A 19,816-nucleotide genomic window follows, 5' to 3' on the forward strand; every position below is an offset into this window, starting at 1 on the left:
TGGGTAGTTGTAGTACTTTTTCGAAAAGTCAGTTTTTATCGAGATATTTTGAATATTTTTCAAATCCACCACATATTTGTATATGGCTAAGTACGATTATGGAGAGTTGGTAATAATATGAAAATTTATTTACGATTTACATTTTTAGGTATATTTTGAACCATATTAAAAAGAAGTAATATCTCGATAAAAAGTGCCTTCTCGAAAAAATACAAGGAGGCAAAAAAGTTTTAAAAACACTGTGTTTAACTAATGGTACCGCAGTAAAGTTTAATTGGAACATACACAAACATTTGGGGGGTTTAAAGGAACAAAATCCGCATAAAATTTTTATGTAAACATATTAAAAAACAAGCCGTAACTCGATAAAAACTGCCTTATCGAAAAAATACTAAGAGGCAAAAATGTTTTAGAAATATTGAATTAAACTAATGGTACCACAATAATAATTTAATTGGAAGGTACCCAAAAGTTTGGGGGGGGGGGGGGTTAAGGGAACAAAACCCCCATAAAAGTTTTATGGGATGCACAAATTTTACTATAATTCTTTTTTAAGATGTTCCTGCCATAAGAATGGCACATGTCCATTTTCAATAAAAAATCTCATATATTCGAAAAAATCGATTTTCATTTTGTAACTTCAAAGGGCTGTAACTTTTTTTATGTGCATATTTGTACTAAGGTAAATTAGGTTCATTCGAACTATTTTTGGTCTCAGAATATGCGATTTAATTTATGACCTGTATTTTCGTTACACCCTGTATCTTTCAAAAATCTTTCATGTCACCAATTTATTTAATTATTGATAAATAATTACTTTCCTAAAATTTTAATTGAAAATTGCAGATTTTTTTGGGAAAACTCGGATTTTTCGAGTAAAATTTTTGTTGAAGGAAATCAGAAAAAACAACTTTGTGCAGGACTAAATTGCGGTGAATTTTTATTTGAGTGTTTTTGGTTTAAAGGAAAAATCTTAGGAGTTACAGCGCACTAATTGAAAAAAAAAAAAGATTTTAGGAGTGCTAATTTGTTTATAAATAAAAATAACACGACTTAAGAGTCGATTTTAGCAATAAAATAGCTGGTAAATAACTTTCCCCAAAATCACATTTTTTCGATAATATGCCCAGACTATCAACAAACGTTGCGGTTGTTGCATAGCCAATAAATCCAATAAACAGGTGGGCCAACCCAAATTCTGAGCAGTGTCAAAATGGTAACGTTAATATCCCTAGTTGTAACTAATATCGAAATGAATAAGAATCGCTATAAATTGTGACTGTCATGGCGGCGTCAAAATTAAATAGCGACCTCGAAATGAATTAGAATCAGGGGCCAGAGCAGTGTCAAAATGGTAACGTTAATATCCCTAGTTGTAACTAATATCGAAATAAATAAGAATCGCTATAAATTGCGACTGTCATGGCGGCGTCAAAATTAAATAGCGACCTCGAAATGAATTAGAATCAGGGGCCAGGTCCTCATTTTATACAAAAATAGAGTTCTAAAATAATGCCTTCACTTAGTCCCGATGTATAAAAATTGTGATTTTAATTCTTCTTCTTTCTCATAATCCTTAGTGCCCTTCAGGGCGTCGGATTGTGATTTTAATTCAAATTGTTTAAAAGCCATGTAATACTCACCGTGGTAACATCATCTTCATCGTTATAATTCCATCGGCATTGGTGGTATGCCAACGTGTAGTACTGAGGTAATGGATGTACTCCAGTGAGGGAGGCATATTGTTTGACAGCAGCTTTAGGTGTTGGACCCAACAAAATGAAAAGATCAGCAACACCGGATTCACTCATGAAATGGACATCTACATTATTTTCGGATTTACTGCCTAAAACATTGAACATCTATTTTATATGTTTAAATAAAACCATATTAAGAGGCTACAGTAGCGATCAACAGGTAGCAACAAACGCGGTCCAAGGTTGCGGCTGTAATTTTGAATATTTTGTCGAGATATTTGACACACATATTCGTAATATAATAAAGAATGGCGGTACAGAGCCCAATTTGTGAAATCGATTAGTATGTGGAAATTACTCTGTAATTAAATACAATATTAAAAAAACGAGCCTGTACCGCCATTAAGACGAACAAAAAAATACACTTTCTTCAAATAAACTTTTTTATCCCATGCCTAGATTTTGTGTCATTTTGGACCTACTAAAATTTTTTATTTCTAACAAGAAATCGAACATATTATTAACTAATAACTAATTAGGCAACATAGAGAAATTGTCACTGTCATTTTGACAAACCTGCGTCAGATTTTCTCTTATATGTTCTGTTATCTTTATCGATATCTGTTCAGTGCAGTAGTTTTCATTCATTTTAAGAATAGGGAACTTGCACATTTTTTTTGTTACATAATAATGTTCAGTTTTGTTTAAAAATGAGTTTTCCAAAATTTCACGCTTCAAAAACTCGTAATAACTTAGAAATACATATTTAAAGTCTTCTGCGGTATAAAATAGTTCATACGACCCGTGACGTCACATAGTTTTACATTAGTTATTATTATGGTTATATTTCGCTGTGTCTAGGTACACTCTAACGTGTACGCAAATAAAAAAGTTAGGTACACGCGAATTAAACTTGATCAAGCCAGTGACTTCATTATTTAACGTGCCCAGTGACTGTATATTTTGGTACATGCTATTTTGATATGTTTAGTGTTTGTTTGATAGAAAAATACTTGTTAAGGGAAGGGAAGCAGAACTATTTAGATGTTTCAAACTTAATTGTAATAAATCAATGTATATATAAAAGTATATATTTAGGTTAGCAAAATAAATATATGTATTTAGTTGATATGACACGTACAAAATATTGCTAAAATAATTTTTATACGTAAGTTAATTATTATAATCAACTATTCTAAATGGGAAATAAGCCACAATTTAACTAAAAAAATGATTTTATTAACGTTTCGACGTCCAAATCGGATGTCATTGTCAAAATACAAAAGTTAGTCAGATTAGATAAATTATTAGAAACATTTTTTACTAAGCAACACCATTTTTGTTTAATTTAATAATATTTTGTATTTTGACAACGACGTCCGATTTAGACGTCGAAAAGTTAATAAAATCATTTTTTGGTTAAATTGTGGCTTAGTTCCCATTTGGAATAGTTGATTACAAAAATGCTACAAGGATAATAGCTTCAGAACAAGTTAATTATTATTGTGAAAGCTTTAGGTCTTCTTTTTATTTTAATCTTTTACGGTAATACATACTATTTCATTTACAACTAAAAAAATATATATTAATTTATAGTCTCTTATCTTTTTCGTACTGTTTTAAAATGTTCTTAAACTCATTAAAAGAACTAAATAATTGTCCACACTCCGTAGTTAATTTAAAAACAAACATTAAACAAATAAAAAATAAGAAATCACTGACACTCTAACTTTTTTATTTGCGTACACGGTAACGTATACCTAGACACAACCTTATATTTAGGTATATTCTTCTTCTCCTTCTTTAGTTTATTAGCCTCCACCTATTTGGGTATTTGGCAAGCTCATCGTCGTGGAATAAGTCAAAAATATTTATATTCTAATGACATTTATCGTATGTCATTGTAATAATATATACCAGTTTGTTAAAATTGTAGTTTTATACTGTTTTTGAAGGAAAGGAACGAAGGTTTACTATTGAAAATAAAACCATTTTGTAAAAGTACGAATTTTTCTATGAATAGTTCAAACGATCAAAAACACTTGTAACGTCACATAAATGTATTTTCTACTACGTTTATAACGTCTAATTTAAAATTCTGTTTACTTTATTGGAAAAATGTAAATGTAAAACCAAGTGACGTCACGAAGCGTTTTGGACCACCTGTGTTAATTTGAATTTTTAATCGTCTTTAGGGGCCAAACGAAAGACAAACAAAACTTTTTCATCTTTGATACATGTTTTAAATTATGTTGTGTTGTGATTTATAACATTTTTTTCGAATTTAAAAATTTATGCAAGTTCCCTATTGGTTATTGTTGTTTCATAGGAATCTAGTGTTTATTTATAGTTAATTTATTATATTTTTCTGTAATAGAACTAAGTTGTTAGCCTATTTGAAAAAAAAAATAGATTATTGTTAATTGTGAGTTTTAGTTATATGTAGGTAGGTAAGTATATTTTACGTAAAAATATTTCGAATTCTAATGCGAGTATACAAAGTTAAAGTGCCTTTGGCGGTTTATGAACTAACTAAAATAAGACGGCTTTTGTTTCGCTTCACAACGAAGTGATTATTTATTATTATTATTTCGTGCAAATACCTATGTTAACATAAAATTTTCACCCATTTTGGTTTATTTTTATAAATATTTATTTACTAATAACAAAATTGTTTTCTATTACTTCCATTTAGCGCGCCTATGAGTTAATGTCACATTCAAGTTATGTCAAACAATTCCGAAGCACCGTGGCCAAAGTTTCGCAGACCTTACGAAAAAAGGTATGATACTATCTCCCGAAGTTATATTGATGACACGCTACTGTATACTCTTAAAGATTAAAAAATGGATTATTAATGAGTGTCAAACTAATAAAACAATTGTGAGTAGCTCAAAAATTTTTAGAATGGTGGAGGAATTCACCAGGACAAAGACAGGCCAAACAGTTTATTGTAGATTGTAGAACATTCGTCAAAATTTACAGCAAACCTGATCAGCAAAGACAGGAAAACAGCCAAAGCCAGAGTAGTCCTGTTAACAGACCACTGTAAGCTGAATAGGTAATTGAAGCTGATGGGATTAGCAGATGATGACCTATGCAGATTCTGTCACCTAGAGGATGAAACAGCAGAGTACATTTTGTGTGAATGTGCCTAGCAAGTATGCGTTTAAAAATGCGTTTGTACACCATAAAAATTTAACTGGTTAGCAACAATATTATTACAGCGGTATTGTAAAAGAATTAGGCTATAACATATTAAAAAATCACTTAAATCTGCCAACAGATTTAGGAAATATAAGACATTAAAAATGACAAAATTTTTAAGTGGACGGATTTCTATATGCACGCAAGTTTATATAAAAATATATTATATTGAACTAAAATCATCTTAATAACATACCTTTAAATGTTCTTTATAATTTGGAGCACGAAATATTGTAAAATATTTCAGTTTCTCTGTAAATACAGTGAAAATTATTTAAAAACAAATGAGAACTGTCAGAATTAATCGGTCTACCAATAGATGTTGCCAAATTTCAACTTCATGGCTTGTTAAGGTGGCTATGATAGTACCCAAAAAACTCATTTGCAACCTGGCTGCTCAAGTGTCCCGACAAAAACTTTATTTCTCTGGACTATATGGACAGGTCGATCGGTTGAGAAATTGTTTAATGTAGCTACCGACCGAGAAGCATTCCGACATGATAGTCGATGCTTGAAAAGAGACATAACACATCAACCTTAAAAAATGCTTAAAATAATGCTCACAAATTGGAAGATTTTCAGTAGCTCTTTCCAGTAAATTATTAAGGAAGAGTAGAGTTGAGTAGAAATAAAGCTTTTTTTGGTAATCCAAGATCTGAGCGATCTAGACATTCTGTCACTATAGTCTTCCAAGAGTCAACATACCGGAGAAGATGTAATGCTAGAACAATGTAGGATATATTTTAAAGAAAAATTTCCGTACCTGATACTAAGTTTACTATTGAAGACATAACATTTCCATCTTTACTATTGTTGATATCAACCCAAGTTTCGGCAGCATTAAGCCAAAAGGCACCAATGGTTCGTTTAGGAGAATGAGCATAGACCACTGGGATTGCTCCATAAATGGCCATTGTTGAATCTAATTCATATTCAAACACATCCAAATTGTATAGACGATATGGATCCACACCTCCAGGTCCAGTTGTTCTTAAAGGAAGTCTGAAAATTAAAAAAAAACAATAATTAACAGTCTATTTATTCTCGTCACTTGCATTCACTTATGAGTATTAGTCACAACAACAAAATACAATATCTAAAGAAAGGTACATATTCCAATATTGCTTCAGAATATCACTGCATTCTGAATTACAGTAAAATTAACCATGAACATACAAAAAACAAGTAATGTCTTACCTGTCCGCATGCTCTGGCAAACCATAAACTCTTAAGGCACCTGGAAAACTGATATCCAATCCAACAGCTGAAGGACCTTTTGGTTTGCTGTCATGATGACTTTTGAAGTTTTCTTCCCAAGTTCCCGGATCTTCAGCTACTTCTTGTTGTTGTTCTCCTTCGTTATTCTAGAATTAAATTATGTTGATACTGCACATTAAAAGGATATATAATGTAGTTAAATGATTACATTAAATAATTAAAAATTAATGTAAGAAAAAGTTCAATGTTGAAATAATTTATTGATTAACTTGTATTAAGAATGGACCTTTTGAACAAAAAATCTGGGGGCTGTATTAAAAATGGATTTCTAAAGGTTGACGATGAAGATTTTTCGTTTCATGAAGAAAAATATGTGTTTCTAATTACGTTTGCTGTAACTATATCCGACCATAGTGAGATAATTCTAATTACTGTACTTGATGGATACTACAGAAGTGGAAGTTTAAGGATAGTCAAAAAGATATTAATACTAAACAGATTTTAATGGCCAGAGCTTTTGTAAGAATTAAAGGCATTCTTCTTCTCGTAACTCTATAACCCGGGGTGGGTCTTAGCTGACTGCACAACTCGCTTCCATCTCGAACAGTCATCCATGATAGGTAGGTCAGTGGGTAGCCACATTGTTCTTAAATCTGACCATATATTATCTCTCCATCGCATTCGTGTAAGTCCTAGGCGGGGCTTTCCTCCCCAATTAACTTAGCAAGGCGGTTATTAGGGAGTCAATGGACATAGTCCACAGATAGCCCATATTATTAGATGTTGAAAGTTAATCTCTTGGACTATGTCGCTAGGGTTCCATAACATCTCGTAACGCGACAGTTTGTAACGGCGACAGTTCGTAACGGCGACAGTTCGTAACTATACAAATTCGTAACGGACAATTCGTAACATCCAAATTGAATTATTCTGTTTAACCTGGAAACTATTTGTTATTGCAAGTATAAATGAAATTATGTTTATCAATTTAACAAATCAGTATCAGGATAAGCATTTTTAAGGCATTTTATATTTCGTGTTTCAGAATGTAATAAAAGTATTTAAACCAGGTATTTAAGTATTACAACCCATCCCTCTTAACAACTATAACCGTTGATTGAATACCCCAACGCTATAACCAATCACAAGATTTATAATAATAAGAGGTAATTATAATCTTTTCTTTACAAAATGTTTACTTAGAAAGTTGGGAGCGTCTAAAAGATTTCACGAATTACTTCATTATTCCTTTGTCTAGTTATACGCAAATGTAAGGAACAATAAGAGAACAATAAAAATTTTAAAATATTGTTAAAAGTTTGTATGTATTTAAATATTTGTTTGTGTTTAAAGACTTTTAATATATTCTAAAGCACGAAATATAAAATGTGTTAAATATGTTTATCCCGGTACTGATTCGATAAATTGATAAACATAATTTCAATTATAACTGTAATAACAGTTAGTTTCCACGTTAACAAAAATTGTCGAGATGTCTGGTCACGGTCGCTAGCCCTACACATCTGTTTGGCCTCGGCATCTGTTCTTATTCGGTATTGGTTAGTATTAGGGTCATGATAAGGTCCAAATATTCTTCTTAGGATTTCTCTCTCAAAACATGTAAGTCTATTGTAACATTTTGCACTATTCTATCTTATCTCTTTTGTCTATATATTTGGTTTTCTCTCATTTATCCTTAAACCAGTTTTTTAACTTCTATCGCCAATTTATTACTCGTAACAATTTTTCCCACGATGTTAATGTCATCCGCATATGCTAGTAGTAATTTTGGTCCATTTACTGTCAATAGCTCTGTTCTAATTTGTGCTGTTCTTATTATTTTTTCCCGGATCATATTAAAAAGGAGAGGCCTTATTTCAGGCCACTGCTTATTTCAAACGATTCTGAGAGTTAGTTGCCTACCTGTACTCTGCATCTACAGCCATTAACACATATCTTAACAAGCTGCATAAGCTTTTTTGGAACTAAAAGTTCCGCCATTGCATTCCACATCTGATCCCTTTAATGCTGATTATGGACAGTTCTGTTGAGTTCCCATCCTTTTTAAAGCAGCTACCTTAGAGTAAAAATCTGATCTGTGGTCAATCTATTTTTTGCGAATCCGGCTTGTTATCCCCCGATGGCATTTTCTACAAAAGGTGTTAGCCTACTTAATAGGATGTTCGATAAGATTTTATATACTGTATTAAGTAGGGAGATGCCTCTATAATTAGAGTGCTTTTTTTGTATCCTTTTTATGGCTGGAGATTATTATACTTTCGTGCCATTTTGTTGGTATTTTCTTTAGTTACAGGCATACCAGAGTCATAAACTTGAAGAAAACTGGGACATCTTGGATATTAAAGCACCCTGATATGTCTGTGTAGATTTTGGCGTTCGATCCGACCATCACTTGTGACATCGTTGCCGTATCCTCTATTTTTTCATATTATCACGTTACAATTTTTGTGATATTATACACGAGCGTGACACCTTCAAAAAAGCGCTTAGTTTTCGAGATACTAACCACAGAGGGATGAATGGCTAATTTTATTCATACTTTATATTTTCGAGGGCGCTGAAAACGAAAATGAAGTTTATTTTGAATTTTATGTGGGGGAACATTGTCAAAATCGCAATTTTAACCTAAAAATGAAAAAAAAAAGAAATCACGTTTTATGCGTTTACCTCGCTACAACTCTGTTCCATTTTAATATTTTTTTCTGAAATTTTTACACTATATAGCTGTAACATTTCTGAAGACAAAGGTATCTGCCTCAAGTTTTTATTCTTATCATGATAAAGGTTATGAATTTTTCAAAGAAAAAGGTGCGGATTTGTGCATTGCAAAGTTTAATCGCAAAAGTTGTGTGACGAAGTTTAAAATTTAGCTTCTCAATCACGTTTATTTTAAAGTAAAGAGTACAAAGAAGTTTTCTGGTAAGTTTTAGATCAAAATATTTTATAGAAAAAAAAATAGTGCAACTTTTAATGTCAACATTAGAAATCCCCAATATAACGCTTATTTTTTGAGGGACAGACAATCTAGGTCTAATTTCTCACATTTAGTACTATCCTTGGATTATAAGCTTTCATTTGACACCTCATTTGTCATTTTACCTAGTATAATGACGGAGAAGTAAACGTTATTATTCTATTATTCTTGTAGGTACATTTAACATTGATTGAAATTATGAAAGAAATATATAGAAAACAGCATGGCAACACTGCGACCCACAAACATAAAAATTCAGCCACATTCAGCTGTGCGTTACATAGGGTGCTTTAATATCCAAGATGTCCGAAAACTGCTAGTAAGTGTATTACAAGATCTTTGTAGAAAAGTGTGTTCTTGTAGCGTCAATTTGTTCTTGACTGCAACTGGCAAAGTCAAAGCATGTGAAAGGACTTGTTGATATTCTCATTAATAATCCAAGATCTTCATACTTCAATAGGCACAAAAAGTAAGAGCTGTGATGGTAAATTTCAACACTTTTTTGAGATATATGAAAAGGATAAGTTCTCCATCATAGATGATAAGTCTCTCCATGCAGGTCTCGTTGATTCCCTATCGGTTGCCTAAAACGTGGATGCTGGCTAGTATAACACATTTAAAAAAACAAAAACAAACCAGGGATTTAATTTTAACATTACAATATCAAACAAAAAATATCTCATTTTCCCTTAGAAATTTTTAAACATATATTACCTGTTCTGGTTTCTTTCTGAAGTGTTCAAACTTAAACAGACCTCTTCCATTAACAACGCTAATGAGTTCATCTTTGTCGAAGACTTCAATTTTGAATGGTCTTGCATGTACTATGACCTTGTTGTTGTTATATTCTATGGAAACATATTCTTTGTTCCTTTCAAGTAGTTTCAATCTAAAAACAAATACTTGAATAAAATACAAATTTGAAATTTTATAATATATTTAGATATTCCAAATGTATTCTAAAAATTAATTTTAACAGAAGGTTTGTAATGTTTTATAGCAAATTTCCATTGTATATGAGCCCTAACAACTATAAATTGGGACAAATTAAAATATGTAACAAATTCGGTTGTTATAATGAGAAAACGTAATTAATATTTTATACAACACATATAACCTGTTAATGTCTTAACAGGTTAAGTGCCACCATATTAAAAACTTTAACATTTTCATTGGACAACCACTTTTTTGAAAAGTATTCCTATTACTCTCTTTAACTTTCAAATCAAAATCTAACACTGTAAATGCGAATTTTAGGCCAAGTACTGTTTCTAGACCACCTGGCCGGGCCCTCAATGTCCCTGTATATTTTAAATCAGTTCGAGAAGCCGCTATTGAGCCACACAGCATTTTCTGCAACAACTAAAGAAATAATGGTCAGTATGAAGTAATTGCTAAAAACCAAACAAAATAGGACAAATAGGCAAGACCTTCTTCTCCACTGGGCACGTGCCCAGGACCCTGCGACCGATTTAGGCCCCCTAGTCTCTACTTGATTACCAAATGATAACAAATCAGTTAATATAAAAAAATTCATATATATTAGATACTAGTATGCAATTATACAGGGTGTCCCGAAAAGAATGGTCATAAATTATACCACACATTCTGGGGTCAAAAATAGTTCGTTTGAACCTAACTTACCTTAGTACAAATGTGCTCATAAAAAAAGTTACAGCCCTTTGAAGTTACAAAATGAAAATCGATTTTTTTCAATATATCGAAAACTCTCAGAGATTTTTTATTGAAAACGGGCATGTATCATTCTTATGGCAGGACCACCTTAAAACAAAATTATAGTGAAATTTGTCCACCCCATAAAAAATTTATGGGGATTTTGTTCCCTTAAACCTCCCCAAACTTTTGTGTACGTTCCAATTAATTCATTATTGTGGTACCATTAGTTGAACACAACGTTTTTAAATTTTTTTTGCCTTTTAGTATTTTTTCGATTAGCCAGTTTTTATCGAGATGCGGCTTCCTTTTTACTATATTTACATAAAAAATTTATGGGGGTTTTGTTCCTTTAAACCCCCCAAATGTTTGTGTACGTTCCAATTAAACTATTATTGTGGTACCATGAGTTAAACGCAGTGTTTTTAAAACTTTTTTGCCTCTTAGTCTTTTTTTGATAAGTCAACTTTTATCGAGATGTGGCTTCTTTTTCAAAATGTACCAAAAAATTTAAGTTATAAATAAATTTTCAGATTATTAACAGGTGTCTATAATAATCATACTGAACCATATACAAATAGGTGCTGGATTCGACAAGTATTCAAAATATCTCGATAAACACTGGCTTATCAAAAAAGTACTAAGAGACAAAAAAGTTTTAAAAATATTGTGTTTAACTAATGGTTCCACAATAATAATTTAATTGGAACGTACATAAAAGTTTGGGGGGGTTTAAGGGAACAAAACCCCCATAAAATTTTTATGGGGTGCACAAATTTCACTATAATTTTTTTTAAGATGTTGCTGTGATAAAAATTCCTCATGTCCATTTTCAATAAAAAACCTCTAGGAGTTTTCGATATATGAAAAAAAATCGATTTTCATTTTGTAACTTCAAAGGGCTGTAACTTTTTTTGTGTGCACTATTGTATATAGGTAAATGAGGTTCAATCAACCTATTTTTGACCCCAGAATCTGTGGTATAATTTATGACCAATCTTTTCGGGACACCCTGTATAAAGCTGTATAAAGTATAAATATATGATAAATATATAAAAAAAATATGACAAATGGAATATTTAACAAGTAGTCAGTCTTATTGAAAATACTTTTCAGCATAAGTCAAGTACATTTTTGGGCCCTACTTACGGTTGGAATATACTGACACATCATTTAGGTTTAAAAAAAGTTGTAAGCCTTTCACAAACAAGATGGTCAGCCAGAGCTGATTAGTTCAGAGAAATAAGGAAAAAATATCCTGTTGGTGACACAACCCCCTCCAGGCCGAAACCAAACTTTTTGAGTAGTATGGACATCTATTATAATAACCTATATATTCCCTGCAGCCGATTTTGATGATGTACATAGTTATAAACAAATGAAGATCAAAAAACGGTAAATTTTCGCTTTTTTCGTCTATTACTAAAAAATTAGGCATTTTAAACAATTTTGAGAGTAATAAACTTATAAACCGTATAAAAAACTTCAAAATGGCGTTCGCTGAATATGTCTATCCTTATTGGTTCCTTAGAAAATTGCAAAATAAATCATAAAATACCATAAATTTTGAGTTTTTATAAATATTCATAACTTATGTAAAAATTAACTTAGAACCTTCTTATTACACGGAATGCTGAGACTTCTTGTACTTAAATTAAATTTTAAATTTCAAAGCAATTGGTCAAATACTTTAAAAGTTATTTAATTTGTTTATCCCAAATTAATTTTTTTTGCAACACTGTAAGTCCGAAAATGATGAAGTTACAGTAATACTTTAGATAGTTTATGAAAAAAGAAAATTTACAGTATTAATTTAATAAAAAAAATGACAAAAAATAATTATAAATATTGCAAAATTATTTTGCAAAAACATGTGAATTAAAAAATGGGGGGGGGGGGCTAACTTTGTCCCTAATTGTCCTAGAACAGTTGTTTTTCTTTCTAAATGTGTATAAAAATTCAGTCTTTCTACATATGAAAAAATAATTTTTCTACGGGTAATGGTTAAAAAGTTATTCTAATTGTTTATAAATAAGTAAGCAAAAAATCGAAATGTTTTTGCAAAATAATTTTACACCGTTTAAAATTATTTTTTGTCATTTATTTTTAATTAAGGTAATAGTATAAATGTTCTTCTTTCATAAACTGTCCGAAGTATTATTGTAACCTCATAATTTTCTGACTTATAGTGTTGCAAAAAAAATGAATTTGGGAAAAACAAAATAAATAACTTTTAAACTATTTGACCAATTGCTTTGAAATTTAAAATATAATTTAAGTACAAGAAGTCTCAGCATTCCGTGTAATAAGAAGGTTCTAAGTTAATTTTTACATAAGTTATGAATATTTATAAAAACTCAAAATTTTTGATTTATTTTGCAATTTTCTAAGCAACCAATAAGGATGGACATATTCAGCGAACGCCATATTGAATTTTTTTATTCGATTTATGAGTTTCTTACTCTCAGATTTGTGTGCTTAACTTTTTGGTAATAGACGAAAAATGCGAAAATTTACCATTTTTTGATCTTGATTTGTTTATAACTATGTATATCATCAAAATCGGCTGCAGGAAACATATAGGTTAATAATTATAGATGTCCATACTACTCAAAAAATTTGATCTCGGCCTGGAGGGGGATGTGTCACGAGAAAAATCATTTCTCTGGACTAGATGAGCTGTGAGCACCTTGCATGGAGGTCATAAAGAAATTATAGAAGCTTTGATATCCATAGCCACAGGTATAGAACAGGCACAAGAAACTAGACGAGCAGAAGCCCTAATTCTATCCAAAAAAAAAAAAAATGAAAAACTAGAATTTATTATACTAACAGAAATTTGGAGCTCTACCTATATTGGAAAGAATGGATAAAACAAGCAATTATCTTCAGAAAGAAACATTAACGCTGGACGTTACAATTAATTTGATTTATTTGATTCCCTAATTATCCTCAGGGATAAATTTGATTACTTTGAATTGTCCGCCAAAGAAAAATAGCCGGAATCTGACTATAAACACCTATCTCAAAGAACCAGACGTAGAAGCTCACACCAGACTTTTTTTATGACTGCACCATCAGTCCAACTGAATGCAAAAAAAAAGGATTCAGAGTCGAAACCTTTATCATAGATACCCTGGCCATTCATCTAAAACGGTAATTAAGTTCGTTTAAGAACGTTAGTCAATGTTTTGAATTATTTTTTCGTTGAATATCTGAATTTCGAAGAGTTGAGGCAAAGAATTTGCTGAAATCTATTATAAAAACATAAAAGAGAAAGAGTTAGAAATGGAATTTCTGCATTTAAAAGAATACTTGAAAATAAATCAAAGTAAAAATAAAGGAACCAATAGTATTCTGGAGATATATCATCTTTTAAAAGAGAACAAAATTGAAGACAGCTTTACTAATGTAGAAGTGGCACCAATAATCTATTTAAGCATCATGGTAAAAAGCTGCAGTGGGGGACAGTCCTTCTCCAAATTAAAATGAATAAACAATGAATCAAGAAGTACAATGCTTCAAGAACGATTAAACAGTTTGTCGCTAATGCCAATAGAATATGATATGCTAGAAAAAATGGATTTTGAAGATGTTATTAACGATTTTACTCAACTCAAATCTATTAGAAGGGTGCATCTTCAAGCAACATAGTAGGTACCTATAAGGACTAACCGTGAATGCTAATTACTTTGTGTGTATAATATTATTTTAATTATCTATTCATAATACATAAGATCTAATGTTCCTGTAAAGGAATAAAAATAAAGCCAAAACTTGCATATATAGGGTGAGGCAGATAAAGGGCCTATTAGAAATATCTCGAGAACTAAAGACAACTGAATTATGAAAATTAGAATAAGGGGGTTTTGAAGACTGATCTATTTAATGAAAATATTTTCATCTATTTGGTACTTCCGGTTATACCGGAAGTTGCTTATAACTTCGTTTTTTTAAATGGGACACCCTGTATATTTTTACATTTTTGGATTCTCCTCGATTTTTTCTTTCTTAGAATATAAGGTTTTGTCAGATTATACAGGGTCGGTTAAAAGATAATTACGTTTCTTATTAATTTCGTAGCAATATTCACACCCTGTAGGATTGTAGTAGTTTGACATAATAAACTCTATTTATGTTCAAATGATTTTTAATATAGTCTACTATTGTTACCAATTATTAGTGTAGCTAAATTTTTAATTTTAGTATACAGGGTGGGTTGAAACTCAGAATGAGTATTTTCTGAGTTTTCTTAAATGGAACACCCTATATTTTAGTATTGCAATGAAATGATATTTCATGGTACTTTTTACTTCTTAAGCATTACCTATACCTAACTGCTTTAGTTTGTGCTTAATTGTTAATCGCACCAACAGTCTTAACTTCGATGGTATTTTGATACCTCAACCACTATTGGCAATTTTAAGTATCAGTATAGATTAATATGTATTTATTTCCAAAAAATTATTTGTGACTGAATATTTTCACGGCCAACCTAATACAATTTCACCTATTTTGTGTTGCCATTAATGTTTGGTTTAATCACCAATAACTCACAAATTAAAGGAGTTAGGTATAGGGAATGCTTAAGAAATTAAAAAGTACCATAAAATAATATTTCATTACAATACTCAAATACAGGGTGTTCCATTTAAAAAAACTCAGAAAATACTCATTCCGAGTTTCGACCAACACTGTATACTAAAATTAAAAATTTAACTATACCAATAACTCTTAACAATAGTAGACTATATTAAAAATCATTTGAACATTAATAGAGTTTATTATGCCAATCTACTACAATCCTACAGGGTGTTAATGTTGCTACGAAATTAATAAGGAAACGTAATTATCTTTTAACCTATCCTGTATAATATTACAAAACCTTATATTTTAAGAAAGAAGAAATCGAGGAGAATCCAAAAATGTAAAAATATACAGGGTGTCCCATTTAAAAAAACGAAGTTACAATCAACTTCCGGTATAACCGGAAGTAGCAAAGAGAAGAAAATATTTTCATTAAATAGTTCATACCTCAAAACCCCTGTATTCCAATTTTCAACATTCTCTTAGCTTTAGTTCTCAAGATATTTCTAATAGGCCCTTTATCTGCCTCACCCTGTATATCTATGGTCTTTTTCTATTCTAACAAAGTAGTGCTTTAATTATAGGCCAGGGGCCCCATTTTCCTAATGTGCCCAAGGCCTCTAATAGAAAGACTGCCCTGCAAATAGGCTGCAACAACAATACAGCCAGATATTCAAACAAATGATACTATATTCTACAGATAATTTGCTAACAAATGTATTGCTGTATTATTTCAATAGAATGGTGCATGGTATCTCTATAAATTCAAAAAATCATGAGTTAGTGATTAAAAGTTATTGCCTTAATAAAACAATCAGTAACTATAAAGTGGCGAATGAACTTAATATTCCTAAAAGACAGTGAGAAATATAATTAAGCATTACGGGGAAAAAGGAAGGATATTACATAAAAAAGTGGCACAGTAGTTCATTCCCAACTAAAACAGTAAATTGATATTATGACAAAGTATTAATTTGTAAAATTAAAATAATAATTCTTCTGATCTATGGGTTTCATTCATTTTGTAAAGATTTTTTTTTTGGCACTGTAATACCTACAGGTTATACCCCTCAGCCCTTGGTAGACCACAAGCTATAACAGAAATGCAACAGTATATTCTTTTTCTCATGATCATCTTTCAGTGCCTCACAGTTTTTCGATTTCTTTCTAACACATTAAATTGTATGTGACAGAAAAAAAGGCACATCAGTGATTACTTTGGTAATTATTCTAGTTCGGTGATTATTCTAGTTGTCAATAGATGGCGCCATAATAAAAAAATATTTTTTTTTAATTAGATAATAATATTACAAATATAATCTGTATAATTTATAAGACTATACAAATCAAAGAAAATACCATTTTATAAATGCAAGAAACACATTTGATTTGTTTTTATTCCAAATTGAAAATAAAATGTGACAACTGTCAGATTTAACTAAAATGTCATGTTAGAATAAATGTCATAAATGTGTATTATCACGGACTTACCCTTTTCCCTATCATTTGTTACGCACTGAAAAATGCTCATGAAAAGGACAATACCTCATACTATATTAACACCACTCATACAATCTTTATAAGATATTACACCCTCAATAAAAATTAGATAGATAATATGCTTACCATTATTACTTGAATATTATGAAGTTACTATTCCAAAGACACGCATTATTAATAAACATTTTTTTTGTAAATGCAAATTATTTATATACTAAAAAATGAGTAGGTATTCTTTACATGATTCAGATAAAATGGATCTTGTTAAATTTAGAATACATGTGTAAACTCTAAAGTAAAGTACCTAAGATAAGCAATTAACTGATAAGCATTCCTTATTGTGTTAAATTAATATCATTTTTAAAATAAAGATATAGATCATGCACTTACTTGGCTACTTGAGGCTCACCACGTAAGGCAAATTGAGGCCTATACCTCGCATACAAAGGAGAAGCTTCATCCACTTGCAACCTAAAGATGTTTCCACTAATGGCAGTTAATGAAAACTTGAAAAGGATTCCAGCTTCAGTGTTTAAAAGTTTTGACTCCACAGAATTGTCGGTGATTTCTAACGATTCTAAATCTAATTCATACTTGCTTTCGCCAGGTTTAACGCTTCTTAATCGTCTACAATACAAAGGATCATTTAAATTTCTCACCTAGATGATAAAGGAAGAACTTACCTGCAAAAACTACTTTGTTCACACGTTTTAAAATTATTCTTATCTACTGCTGATGCATAAAGTACTATAAAGAGTATTAAAGAAATATAGCTAAAAATAAATCAACATTTCTGTTAGATATTGAATCTCCATTATATATTTATTTCAACTTACAGTAAGTTCTGCGCCATGTTGGCAACCGGTATTTAAAAAAAATGATGTTTCAACTTCGTGTGTAATATCTTAACATACGTATAACGTTATTTGCACCCCATACAGTTCTCCGTTCTCCTGTGTTTTTCACTTTTTGCCACTCGGACCAAATATATGTCTGATTAATTTAGCATTTTAGACTTGTGAAACCAACTAATCTAACCTAAAAAATGAAATGTCAAAGTCAAAGTACAAATGACAACTTAGAACTTACTTAGAACATGGAGCGTTGATTGACGTATGCAGCAACCAATTAAAATACACCACAACATATAACAATCGTAAATTCAAATAGTCCATGAGCACATTGGCAATAATTAATTGAATAAATTAATAAATTCAAAATATCAAGAAAAATATTTGAACCAACAAATTGCAGCTATGGTTCGTGGAGAATTAAAATGAAGTAGGATGAATTAATGCAGAGCGCAGATATTGTTAAATTTGTAAGGTCACAAAGACTAAACTGGCTTGGTCACTTAGAAAGAATGCCAGACAATTGAACTGTAAAAGTAATCCAGAGATGGAAGCCCCAACGAAATAGAACAAGAGGAAGGCCCTGTACAAGATGGATAGACGACGTTAGAGGAAGATCTTAAAACCATGAACATCAGGCAATGGAGAAGGAAAATATCCGACATCAGGGATGAATGGAAGAACATTGTTAAGCAGGCCATGGCCTCAGAAAGTGTTGTAGCGCCTAATAGATTTACTCTGGGCTAATTGGCAAAATACAAGGAAAAGTTATTTACCAGCAATTTTATTGCTGGAATCGAATCTTATGATTGTATATATTAATAATATAGGTATGCAAAGTCCGCAGATAGTGTGCTACTTTTTTTATAAACAAAATAGCGCCCGAAAATCGTGTCTTTTTTCTATTTTTGCTCTATAACTCCAAAGATCTTAACTTTAGGTACACCAAAAACACCCAAATAAGAATTCACCGTAATTAAATTATACATAGAGACGTGTTTTTCACGATTTATTTCGACGAGAATTTTCCCCGGAAAATGCGGGTTTTTCCAACAAAATCTTTAATTTTCAACTAAAACTTTAGATAAGTAATTGTTTATTAATAATTACAAATATCTTGGTAATATAAAAGCTATTTTCGTATAGATCATAATTCCAGAAGCCGATGGTAATTGAATGAACAGTTTAGCAACAATTGAATTGTTAATTAAAAATTTACGGTCGCTGTAATCACCACAAAAATTATGATATATAAGAATAACTATGATTTTTGCATAAAAAGACACTGTAGGTACCTATCTAATGTACTTTACAGAATTGAAATTGGACTATTTAAGCGGTCTCAGGAATATTTTAAAATTATAAACAATTTTTTGGCATATAAACAAATAGAATATCTCGGGAAATACTAAATTACATTAAATCATGAAAACGGTATTGTGAAGAAAAAACGTTTAATTGTGATGAATGTTTCCTGAGATACAACCAGTCAAAGTTGACCGGCATTTACAGCAAAGATATAAACAATAGGATCATAATTTTTGAACCATCGGCTTTTTATTTTTGTCCCCTTTCTTCACACTAATTTTCATATCTCTAAAATACTCGTAACATATATTATTATAATAAAAACTATGGATATTACGAGTGAAAATTGACAAAAATAGGAAAATTCCAAACAAAAATTAGGTTGCAGAAAATGTAATCTTAAAGTTCAACATCGGTAGACGTTAAAAAAATGCATTTTCTCGTCTTCCCATGTAGCAATTTTCTTTATTTTTTTTTCCAAGTATCTCGAGTAGAGCTATCTAACTAACGCATTATTTAATGTCAAACTTGCTTTTGTTTTGTTATAATAGATTAATTTATTTACAAGACAAGAAAATTACATATTTTTTCCAGTTGTAGACTTTTTTTTAGATAAACTTACTACAAGTGTACCTTTTAACGTTAAAAACGCAAATATTCTCATTTGAAAGCTGTATAATTATTTAAACAATCTTTATTTAAACAAATTAAAATTTTTTGTTATAATAATAATTAAATTAATTTATTATAACAAAACAAAAGCAACTTTGACGTTTAAT

At 30.7% G+C, this 19,816-nt stretch overlaps 1 protein-coding gene across 1 annotated transcript in view; it reads right to left on the reverse strand.

Annotated features, from left to right (window-relative positions):
* Positions 1-17,966, reverse strand: part of LOC114337781 (neutral alpha-glucosidase AB) — a 37,563-nt gene extending 19,597 nt beyond the window's left edge. Inside the window, exons 1-7 of the mRNA XM_050643687.1 lie at positions 17,715-17,966; positions 17,562-17,651; positions 17,269-17,505; positions 9,832-10,006; positions 6,102-6,268; positions 5,668-5,906; positions 1,644-1,846 (exon numbers count right to left, since the gene is read on the reverse strand). Of these exons, the coding sequence (XP_050499644.1) occupies positions 1,644-1,846; positions 5,668-5,906; positions 6,102-6,268; positions 9,832-10,006; positions 17,269-17,505; positions 17,562-17,651; positions 17,715-17,731 (1,128 nt within the window). The 5' untranslated portion in view covers positions 17,732-17,966. The remainder of the gene's footprint in view (positions 1-1,643; positions 1,847-5,667; positions 5,907-6,101; positions 6,269-9,831; positions 10,007-17,268; positions 17,506-17,561; positions 17,652-17,714) is intronic.
* Positions 17,967-19,816: the final 1,850 nt, after the last annotated feature.

This window comes from Diabrotica virgifera, chromosome 2 (genome assembly GCF_917563875.1).
Source record: "Diabrotica virgifera virgifera chromosome 2, PGI_DIABVI_V3a".
Taxonomy (NCBI): domain Eukaryota; kingdom Metazoa; phylum Arthropoda; class Insecta; order Coleoptera; family Chrysomelidae; genus Diabrotica; species Diabrotica virgifera.